Source organism: Urocitellus parryii, chromosome 3 (genome assembly GCF_045843805.1).
Source record: "Urocitellus parryii isolate mUroPar1 chromosome 3, mUroPar1.hap1, whole genome shotgun sequence".
NCBI lineage: Eukaryota > Metazoa > Chordata > Mammalia > Rodentia > Sciuridae > Urocitellus > Urocitellus parryii.
Window position 1 is genome coordinate 155,100,453 of NC_135533.1, and position 11,904 is coordinate 155,112,356.

Genomic DNA, 11,904 nt, shown 5'->3' on the forward strand with positions numbered 1-11,904 from the left:
TTACAGAGCATCCCCTAATTGTTTCTCTCTGTGCTCACCATAGGACCAGACTCCTCCCTCCTTCCCCAACCTTGTAGGATCATCTGGCTCTCCAAATTTTCCCTGAGTCCCATCCTGGGTAACAGAATGCTAAAGGACCTGATTTGAAGGGCTCTTACTCACTCACCCCTTTGGGGACCCACATTGGCCAAGGAAAAGCTACTGCTCCAAAAAGAAGCAGCCCCTTGCAAGTTTTCCACACTCTTTACCTCATCTCATCCCCTGCCTGGTACTTGATACATATAAAGCTCCCAATTAAATGAAGAAAGAAAAGAAGGAAAGGAAGGAGAAAGGAAAAGAAAAGGGGGAGGAGAAGGAGGCGATGGGCCAATGCATGCAGTGAGTGGGTGAATTGTGGGTGCATGATTGAGCACGTATTTGAGTGAGTGAATGGATGGATGGTTTGGTGGGTGGGTAAATCCAAACCAGGAGTAGCACAGAGCTTTGGTACCTGATGTTTATATGTAAAGGGACTGAAGTCAGTACCTGGATTCTAATCCCAGCTCTGAACTGGGGTACGACCTTGGGCCATTAATGTTTTTAAGCCTCATCCCCTCAGACCAGGGCAGGGAGAGAATGTAACTCAGGAGATTCTGGCCCAGACAAATCCATCTAGAAAGGAGGCAGGGAGTGGAGGACCCTGTTTTGTGGTGGGGGCAGAAATGGAGGAAAAGAGAACAGAGAGACAGATGACTGTTGCCTGGTGTTGCCTCTAAGAGACCATGAGACTCTCCCCCAGCGCTACTTTCCCAGTATGTGCTAAGATTCTTCCTCACCACCCTAAAACTTCTGGGGAGGATTGCATATGAAATATGAGATAGAGCAGAATTTCTGATGGACAATGGAACATTTTATTGAGCATTTGTTGGTGGCAGGGGAAGGGCTTGGGATGTTAAGGGTAGGAGGGGAGACCCCTCCCCTGGGTTTTTCAGTTCTAGGTCTCTGCATATGGGGTGAGGGTTGGAGACCAGGAACACTTTGCCAGAGACACATTCTTTTCTACAGTGCTCCCTTCATGTGTGACCTGGCAGGTGTATGTGCCATGAGATATCCACTGGTCAGGTGTCACAGTCAGGTAGCTGCTGGCCATATACTTGTTATTTCTCTGTTTGGAGGGCTGGGTGGTCTCCACACCCTGGGTGATGGTGGTGCCATTAGCTTTCCAGGCCACCATCACAGTGCCCGGGTAGAAGTCATTCATCAGACACACCAGTGTGGCTTTGTTGACCTGGAGCTCCTCAGAGGAGGGTGGGAACAGAGTGACCAAGGGAGCAGACTTGGGCTGGTCTGTGTGAATAGAAGAGGGAGTATGAGTCACTAGAGGAGATTTTAAGTGTTGGGATCACACACACACACACACACACACACACACACACACAGCCCTAAAAATCTCCATGACCATTCACAGTGTGGCCATCTCGTCCAGCTGAGGACCGACCTTCCCTCCGCCTTTCCACTAGAGCATTTGAGTGCTCTCAAGTAGACACCTCTGAATGGTTCCTGGAAGTTCTTCCCAAGTTACCTCTCCCAGGTTACCTCTACCCGACCCAGTCCCTCCCCTTGCAGCCCCCAGGACAGACTGTGCTCCCTCCCTCTTGGTTTCTGAGTTTGGAATCTAACCCTCAGCTCCTAAGCCCTCATCCCAGCCCAGGCTCCCACCTCCATTTATTCTTCCAGCGTCCAGAGCCTCTTCTGTGAAGTGGGGGTCCCCATTCAGCCTAGAAGGATGGTCCTAATGTATGTGTGGAGGTCCCAAGCCTGAGCCCACTACACGGGGATGGGTGGAAGGACGAAGCAGAGCCTATTCTCTGAGAGGGCAGGAAGCTCCAGGCCAGTCCACTCGGCTCTGCTGGCAAGTGTTGGTTCCAATCAGACAATCCCTGAGGGCTCCTCCAACACTACTGTCTCCCCTGTCTCCACTGGCCTGATCACAAAGACCCTTCATTTTGGTTATGTTCTGACAACTCCTAATTTTACCTGGAAGTCAGGTATCTCGAACACTCCCCCCATTCATGTCACCATCCCTCATTTTTTAAATGTGCCCCTCAAGGAAGGTGGTAGGCTGACTCACGGACAAGTGACACATATGGCCCCAGAGGTAAAGGGTTTCAGGAACAAATGAGTGTCTGCCCTATGGGACCCCCTCCTTTCTGATGGCCATGCTGGGAAGGCCAGGCTCTGATTCATCTGCCCCATCTCTATGTCCATGTCTCCATGGCCCAGCAGAGGCCCAAAGAACTAGAGCCTAGAGGGAGTCAGACGCCTCTCCCTGCCCCCTGTTGGTCTCTACTTGGGATGACCTCTTGAGTCCCACAGTCTGGGGTCACAGTCCCAGCCATATTTCTGGGCCTCCCATGTGGTCTCCTGGCCTGGATGAGATGAGCATCTGCCCCTCAACCCAGATGACAGAGGCCCAAGAACCCTGTTTAAGGCCTGGTTTCCCCTCACCAGACTTGGCCCCTTGCCTCCACTTGGCATATACCTAGAAGAAGGGAAGGAGCCCCATCCCTGACTAAACCCCCAGCCCAGGACCCTGGGCAGGCTGAATCTCACTGTTAGAATCTGAAGGTGGCTGCTCTTGCTGTTTGAGACCTTCCCGATGGTTACCCAAAGATCACCCACTACCTCCACACCCCATGAAAAAAGATAATGGATAAGACCTTTAGTCTGGGGAGGGCAGAGAGGGGAAAAAATCCAAGAAAAAGATAATCAACAGTCCTAAAACAGCAAAGGGGTGGGAAGGTTGGGAAAGGCTGTGAGAGTCACTTACCTAGGACAGTGAGTTGGGTTCCACCACCAAAGATGAACCATGGTGACTGAGGCTCAGACCAAAACCCATGGAACCAGCATCTGGGGCCTGCCCCCTGGGGCCCAGGCTGGAGTGGGAACCTGCTGGGAATGATGAGAATAGAGTGAGCTGTGACCCCAGGGGAAGGCAGGTGGGCTATCAGCTCCCCAGAGGCCTGTCCCATTGTCCCAAAGCAAGTGCCATCCATGGCCTCAGAGTCACCCCACTTTTGCCCCCACCTCCCCCATCTCTGAGATTGTTGATGATGATTACAACATTGGGCACAGTCAGTACTCAGCAAGTCCCTGAGTGATGTGTCTTCCCGGGTGGGTGTTGAATGGCAAGGAGTACTGCACTGGATCATCTTGGGGCCTCTGGGTCTCCTTTACACAAGTTTCCCATGGTCTAGCTGGGCTAGCTTCCTCCCTGGACCCACAAGCACTGAGTCATTCTTGACTTAAGGCGCTCCTAGGTGGAGACCCCTCGGCTTTCATTCCTATTCAAAGATGCAGCTCAGTCCCATCTCATTTCTGAGGCCTTCTCTGATCTTTCAGGGCACTTTTTCCCACCCATCTATCTAGTCATGTCTCTGAGCACAGACCCATATATCTTTACATCCATTGGTCCATCCATCTGTTTATCCATTCATCTATCCATCCATTCTTCATCCCGTTTGCACCAGGCACTGTTTCACATGCTGAGGATGTGGCAGAGTCCCCTTGGCTCTCAATCCCATCTCCCTCTGACACCTCTCAGGTTAAGGCCTATAAAGCCCCCATCATTGTTAAATCCAAGGTCCCTTCCCCATTCCTGTTGTACAGGATATCTCTGAAGGATGCAGCAAGAGGTCCTCCCTCTTTCCAAAATTGGTGCAATTACTCTGGAAAGCAGTATAGAGATTCTCCAGAAAACTTGGAATGAAACCACCATTTGAACCAGCTATCCCACTCCTCAGTATATACAAAAAGGACTTAAAACCAGCATAATACTCTGACACAGCCACATCAATGTTTATAGCAGCGAAATTCACAATAGCAAAACTATGGAAGCAACCTGGATGCCCTTCGACAGATGATTGGTTAAAGAAAATATTTTATATATACACAATGGAATATTACTCCGCCATAAATAAGAATGAAATTGTGGCATTTGCTGGTAAATGGATGGCCCTGGAGACTATCATGCTAAGTGAAATAAGCCAATCCCAAAACACCAAAGCCAAATGTTCTCTCTGATATGAAGATGCTAACACACAATAAGAAGGAGGAGGAAAGAACAGAAGTTCATTGGACTAGACAAAGGAAATGAAGGAAGGGAGGGGAGATGGAAATAGCAAAGACAGTAGAATGAATCAGACATAACTTCCCTGTGTTCATGTATGAACACATGACTAGTGAAATACTACATCATGTATAAGAATTGGATCCTAATTAGAATAAATTATTCTCCATGTATGTATAATATGTCAAAATATAACTCTACTGTCATGTATATCTAAAATAATTTTTAAAAAGACTCTCTTCCTTGGGTATCTCCTCCTTCTCTGGGTTCCCTTTCTCCATGGACCATGCCTGAATTCTAGTCCCCAGACCCACCACTGCCATCATCCATCATCTCACACTGTGCACTCCAACTACTGTCCACATGGTAAGCCTCAAGACGATCTCAGTGGAAAACCACCTTGGCTCCCCCTAAATTGCCTACTGACCATCTTCAGCCAGATGCCCAACAGGAAGCTCAAAATCATGTTTAAATGAGATTTACACCCTGCCTCTACCCAGCTCTCTTGCTGTCTCATCACAATGACCATAAACACTCTTGCTCTCCAGGCTGGAAAACTAGAGTCACTATAGATTCAGACCACAGTAAATTAGTTGTAATTAATGTAATTTTACTCTGGCCTCCCACCGTAAAATGACCTCTCTGTCCTTAGATGCTGCATCTAAACACCCTTTTTTGAGTTAAACTAAAGCTGAAATATTAAGAAAACTAAAATGACCCTCTGAGACTCCAAATCTACAAGAAGATCTAGGTTTTGCCTTTGCTGATTTTAATTACAAAGATGCAGCATTGAGTTGGTACTAACTGGATGCATGCATCTCTATCAGGAGGTTGCATTTCCACCTTAGAGCTCATCCAGTAAGCAGTAGGAGGCAAATTCACGACTTTTTGCTTAAAAATCCTTTTTTTGTTTTCAAGATTTTAAAAATATTATACAAGCAATGCAGAAGTGCATTTTAAAAGTTTACATTAGGTTAGCCAGGCATGATGGTACATGCCTGCTGGGGTAGGAGAATTGTGAATTCAATGCCAACCTCAGCAACTTAGCGAAGCCCTAAGCAACTTAGAAAGACCCTGCTTCAAAATAAGAAAATGTGGCTCAGTGGTTAAGTACCCCTGGGTTCAATCCCTGGTACAAAAAAAATCAGTTAAAAAAAAGCATAATATTAAGTTGGAGCACAAGGATCACAAGTTTAAGGCCAGCCTGGGCAACTTTGTGAGAGCTGGTCTCAAAACAGAAAACAAAAAAGGGCTGGGGATGTAGCTCAGTGGTTGGGTTCAGTCCCCAGTACCACAAAAAAAATGAAAAATAAAAGGTGCAATATTTATCATTCCATCTCTCTCCTGCTAGTTACATTTCCTTTTTTTAAAAAAAAATTGTGGTAAAACATATATAGCTTATAAGTTTCCACTTTCGCCATTTTTAACTGTCTAGTTCAGTGCATTGTTGTGGAACCATCACCACCACCCATCTCCAGAACTTTTTCATCTCCCTAAATAGAAATTCTGTACCCATTAAGTAATAACTTATCCCCCACCGCCTGCCACCTGTCCCTTGTGACCTCTACTGTACTTTCCATCTGTATGAATTTGCCTACTGTTTAAGTACCTCATATGAGTGAAATTATATGGTCATTGTCCTTTTGAGTCTCCTTGTTTCACTTAGCATAACATTAAGTTTCATTGGTGTCACAGAAAAATTTTGAAAATAGTTTTTAATTAATCGAGACAAAAACATAATAAAATAATTAACAATTAAAACCTGTTAAAATTAATCCAAAATCTATTTCCCCAAAACAAAAAGAAATGATTCTTAAGCTATGACTAGAAGATATACTTGCTGCTGGGGATGGAACCCAGGGCCTTGCACATGCTAGCAAGTGGTCAACCACTGGGCTACACCACCATGCAAGCCATAATCATTCTTAACTATGAAATATTACATGCATGCTCATTAAAGTCTGAAAACAAGCCATGACATCCTTTGTCCCTTTCATTTATATCATTATGGAGGTTCTAAACAATACAATAAGATAAACTGGGAGTATCAATATTAGAAATAAAGATATCAGGTTGAAAGACTACTAAAAGAAATAAGAAATCAGTATATTAAAATTGGTAACTTTTGCTGGGCGCTATGTTATGCATCTATAATCCCAGCAACTCAGAGTCTGAGGCTGAAGAATCACAAGTTTGAAGCCAGCCTTGGCAAATTATAAGACCCTGTCTCAAAACAGGCATAGGTTCTACATGGTCCAGCTGGGCCATGGGAAAACCTGTGGACATAGCTCAGCAGTAGAGTCTCCTTGAGTTTGATCTCCAGGACTGGGGGAAAAGATGGCAACTTTCTTTTCATAATCAATAGTGAATTAGGTTGTGTAATGGGGTAAATTGCATTCTCAGTAGCAATAGAATAAAAAAACACCTACGAATGGCTTAATAAGAAATATACAAAACCACTGGGCATGGTGGTGTGTGCCTGTAGTCCCAGCTACTCAGGAGACAGAGGGGAGGATTCTGAAGCCCAAGTGTTGAAAACCAGCCTGGGAAACAGCAAAATTCCATCTCAGAAACAAAAAAAGAAAAGATCAAGAAGAAAGAGAAGATGAAAGAAGGAAGAGAGAGAGGGAGGAAGGGAGATGGATGCAAAATCCACATGAATAAAACTATTTTTAAAATTTAAAAAAGTACGCAAGAGATACAAGCCCTGTTACTAGACAGAAAGGACAAATACTATAAAGATTCTAATTATTTCTGAAGCCAGCCAATAAAAGTGATTTACTTATAATCACAATTCTTATTTTCAAAAATAATTAATGGATTGATTTTAAAACCAAAACTGCCATGAGATGCCATTTCATCGACTGTAGGATGGCTGTGAATTTTTTAATGACAAGTATTTAAACGGATATAGAGAAATTATAACTTTTGCACATTGCTAGTGAGAATGTAAAATGGTACAATCTCTGTGAATATTATCTTGGTGGTTCCTCAAAAAGTTAAATACAAAGTCATCATATGACCCAGCAATTCTGCTGTTAGGCACATACACAAAAGAATTGAAAACAAGTATTAAAACAAAAACTTGTACACAAATGTTAATAAAAGCACAAATCTCAATAACCAAAAGTGGAAATTACTCCAAGGTCAAAGTGTGATATAGCCATTTAATGGAACATTATTTGTTCATAAAAAAAAATGAAGTGTTGACACATACTACAACATGGGTGAACCTTGAAAACATTATGCTAAGTTAAATAAGCCAGACTCAAAAGACCATATATTGTATGCTTCCTTCTATATGAAATATCCAGAATAGGTAAAACCATGGAAGCAGAAAGCAGATTAGTGACTGTCAGGGGCAGTTTCTAATAAATACACCCAAAGCAAACCCTACTCCTAGGTATCTATGAAAACTTAGGTTTAAAAGCAAACTTGTACGCAAACCTTTATGCCAACCTTATTTACCATTTCCCCAAACAGGAAACAATCCGAATATCCTTCAACTGGTGAATGGTTAAACAAATTGTGAAATATTCATACATGAAATATTACCCAGCAAAAAAAAAAAGTAACAAAATATTGATAAAGGACAAATACTGTGAAGATTCAGCATGGATGAATTGCAAAGGTGTTATACTGAGCACAGATCCAAAGGGTGCATAGCTGGAATCCTACTCAGAAAAAAAAGGAAAAAAAAAAAACCTGTGATACATCCGACCACCTGGATGCATATCCAGAAAATTAGACTAAGGAGGGGAAAACAAGTCAGTTCCAAAAGGTTACATATTGCATGATTCCATTTATAGAACATGGATGGGGATATTGCTCTGAGGTAGAACATGTGCTTAGGATACATAAAGCATTGGGTTAAATTCCCAGTAAAACACACACAGAGACTATTTACAGAATACACACACACACACACACACACACACACACACTTTTTTTTTTTTTTTGGTACCTGAAACTGAACCCAGGGGTGCTTAACCACTGAGCCACTTCCCAGCCCTTTTAATTTTTTTGAGACAGTGTCCCACTAAGTTGCTTAGGGTCTCACTCAGTAACAGGCTGGCCTTGAACTTGGAATTTATGATCCTCCTATCTCAGCCTTCCAAGTTGCTAGGATTACAGGCATACACCACGATACCCGGTTTATAGAAAATTCTTGAAATGACAATATTTAGAAATAGAGACCAAATTAGTAGTTTCCAAAGGTTAAGAAGGGTTTAAGAGAGATGGAAATGAGTGTTGCCATAAAAGAGAAACATGAATGATGTTTGTGATGGCCAAAAGGTTCTATTGCCTATCAATGTTCTGGTTGTAATATTTTTACTACAGGTTTGGCAGATGTTATTATTTAATGAATTAAAAAGTATATTGGATGCCTCTTATTTCTTATAACTGCATGTGAATCTATAATTACCTCAAAAATAAAGGTTTAATTTAATAAAAGTTTACAAACTATATGATTCCACTGATACAATATTCTAGAAAAGGCAAAACCATAGGGTCAAAAAAGAGACAACTTGATACCATGGTTATGTTATTTGACTACAAAAGGGCATAGAGAAATTTCAGGGAGGGGTGTGATAGAAATATTCTGTATTTGATTGTAGTGGTGGATACACGAGTCTGTTGTTCTTTCTAAATTTATATTATTTTTTGCTATACCAAAAAGAATAAATTTTACTTTGTGTACATTAAAATAAAATAGGAAGTAGGACATATTGCAGTTGGAGCCCATGTTCCACACTCTGCCCACTGCTGTTTTCGAATGGTGCTCCTATCACCAGCCAGAGCCCCTCCAACTGTGAGACCTGATTGGGCATCCACAACGTAGAAAGAATAACCTTTATTGCCCCTGAAAAGGACCATTGGTCTGTCCCCAAGACTAGTCAGGTCCCCTTGGCTCAGGCCCACCCTCTCTGTTTCCCCTGGTCTAACTCCCAGGAAATGTTTACAGATAAATCAGTAAGAGAACATTCTTGGAGAAGACTAGCCAATTCTCTTGGACCATTTTGTTTAAAATACAGGACCTGCCAATATGGTCACGCACTTTCTTAACTGCCCATCAAGACATCAGGGGGTGAGGAGCAGTGGCACACAACTATAATCCCAGCTACTTGTGAGGCTGAAGTGACAGGATCCTGAGTTCCACCAGCCTGGGCAAGTTAGCAAGACAAGAAAGAAAAAGAAAGAAAGAAAGAAAGAAAGAAAGAAAGAAAGAAAGAAAGAAAGAAAGAAAGAAAGAAAGAAAGAAGGAAGGAAGGAAGGAAGGAAGGAAGGAAGGAAGGAAGGAAGGAAGGAAGGAAGGAAGGGAGGGAGGGAAATAGGTAGTTCTTGCTTCTCTCTGTTGTATTTCCTTTACCTCCTGGATCTGACCCCTTATCTATTAAATTCTGCCTGGGCACCACAAAATCCTCCCTGGAGACTCCCAAATTCCAGAATCCGGCCTTGCCCACCCATTTAAGTCTAGTCATGTTGCTGCCTTGTAAATATTCCCCAGGACTCTCCCAGATGAAGTGTGTGCTCCCAGGACAGGACCTCTGGGTCTGGGCCTGGCTTTCTAAGCCCAGCCTCCTCTCAGACTACCTTCATCCCAAGACCCACCAGATGCAGCCCTGTCAAGCACCAGGAGTTTCCTGAGAGTTCTATACCTGCAATACTCTTTCCCAGGTGGAACCCTCTACCTGTTTTCTATTCTAGGTCAGTCTCTGTCCTGCGGGCAACACACCTGTGACTATCATCTCGCTGAGTCTCCTCTCACTGTAGTCTGAGTTGGGGTAAATCTTGTTCCTTCAGAAAACCAGCCCTGGCAGAGAACCTGACCGTGATGGGGACTCTGTGCTCAACAGTCCCTGCAGTACGTTGAGTCCCTCACCCTGGCCATACCACATGTGCTGACCCAACCTCCATGGTAGAACTCCTAATGCAGCAGAGAGCCAGCTCATCCAGTTGGAGCCTCTCACTATGACAACCCTACCATCCTCTGGGCAGGTACTAGACTGCAAGGTCCTTGCCCAATTAGAATTCCTCACTTAGGTGAACTCATCAACTCCACCAGCTTACAGGAAGGAAACAGCAAAGAGCTGGATGAATCAAGCTCAGGTCTTGGGGTCTTGGCCCATGATCTGTGTGACCTTAGGTAGGTCACCTCACCTCTCACCTCTCTGGCCTCTGTAAAAAGGGAATAACAGCAGATCCTGCCTTGAGGGGCCACTGAGGGGGAGGTTCTTCCCCTTCAATGATTAGCACCCACTGGAGTGTACCAGTGGTGTTGTACCAGAGAGTGTCATAAATGGATCAGATACTCAGTATTTTGTCCACGGACTTTCCACCACAAACAGAGGAGAGGGGGCTCAGGTCATATCATAAATTGGGACATGCTGCACCCCACACAGAACCTACCCTGGGATTTTCCCTGGAAGGACTTGAGCTCCTGGAGAAAGGGACATTTGCTGAGGGTCTGATTACCTGGGGACTATGTGGAAGGCATCACCTGCAACACCAGCTAGAGCCTATCTCCTGGTGCTCTGGACTGCCACCACCTGCCACCTGCCACAGACATTACCAGCACCTCCTTATCTGCCTTACTCAAAGGACTAGGAGGAAGCCAGTGAGCTACTTGCCTTGATGCATAATTTAAGGAGAGCCAGAAGACTGACAAGTCAAGATAAAAAGTATTTTAACACAATATTTAAAAGTAATAAGTATTACAAGCAGCCCTGACAGAGAACCTGTCCAGGATCCTGTCTCAGGCTGATCCTTCCTTCCCACCCCTCTGGTCATTCATTCATGTCCAGAACAATAGGGTCTCCCACAACACACGTGGCCCATTACCTGCCCCACAGTTTCTGCAGGCTGGAGGGGCTGCTTCCTGCTCGGGCTCTGAGGCCTGGATCCCTGCTCCACGGTGCTGCTGTTGGGGGCAGAAGATCCTGGGCACCTACAGCCAGGCCCAGAAGCAATAGCTGCAGAAGAGCCCAGCACTGCCTGGGGCCAAAGCATAGCCCCCCAGGGACAGTGCCCATTTGGCCTGTCGTGGATTTCATCCGTCGTCAGGAACAAAGGCACTTCTGGCCCCAGGAGCTGTGTGGGTTTCCTGGAGAGGATGCCCCTGGTCCTCTTGCTGGCAGCAGCCACTCAAATGCACACACACAGGTCTATGTAGCCAGTCCTTGCCCTGAAGGCTTTGGTCCCTGCCCCCAGCCTGTCCCCCTGCAGGGCCCATGGCCGTTAACTCTAAGGGTCTTTCCTAGAGAAACATCTGCTAACTGTTTTGCTGTGGTCAGGATTTGAGCTCAACTGCTTCCCATCACAGGGGCTGTCTTGGCCCCACCTCTGGGGCCCCCGGTGGGACAACTCTTGGCCCCTGTTCCCCAGTTCCCCAAGGACATCTTGGCAGGCTCAAGGGGCTGTAGACAGTGGCTGAGTCCCTGCAGAACAAGATTCCCCAGAGAGCTTGAGTTCAAGGGATGGGGAAGGATTGGGATGCTTCTGACCAGCAGGGAGTAGGGGATATATGGTGAGAGAAGGGTCCCGTGGTTAAGAAAACTTGCATTAGACTTGGAACTGCGAGAGAGGAGGGGGCTTTTCAATTCATTTTGCAATCCATTTTTGCATCTAGCACTACCATTTACACACAGCAGGCAAGGCTTTCTAGTGGGTATGTGAATGAATGGACCAGTGTTAGTTACCAGCTTCCTAAGCCTCTTCCTCTGTGCCATGGCTCCTGCATGGGAAGCTCATGCCCATTGGGGCTCCCTGGCTAGGGGAGTCACCAAGGGTCCCTT

The 11,904-nt window shown here is 45.0% G+C and overlaps 1 protein-coding gene across 1 annotated transcript; it reads right to left on the minus strand.

The window, feature by feature from the left end:
* Positions 1 to 973: 973 nt before the first annotated feature.
* LOC113191822 (immunoglobulin lambda-like polypeptide 5) lies at positions 974 to 11,163 on the minus strand. Its single transcript, XM_026401679.1, has 3 exons — positions 10,952 to 11,163; positions 2,810 to 2,928; positions 974 to 1,326 (listed from the first exon to the last, which is right to left on the minus strand). The coding sequence occupies exons 1-3, from the start codon at positions 11,161 to 11,163 to the stop codon at positions 974 to 976; spliced, it is 684 nt and encodes a 227-aa protein (XP_026257464.1).
* Positions 11,164 to 11,904: the final 741 nt, after the last annotated feature.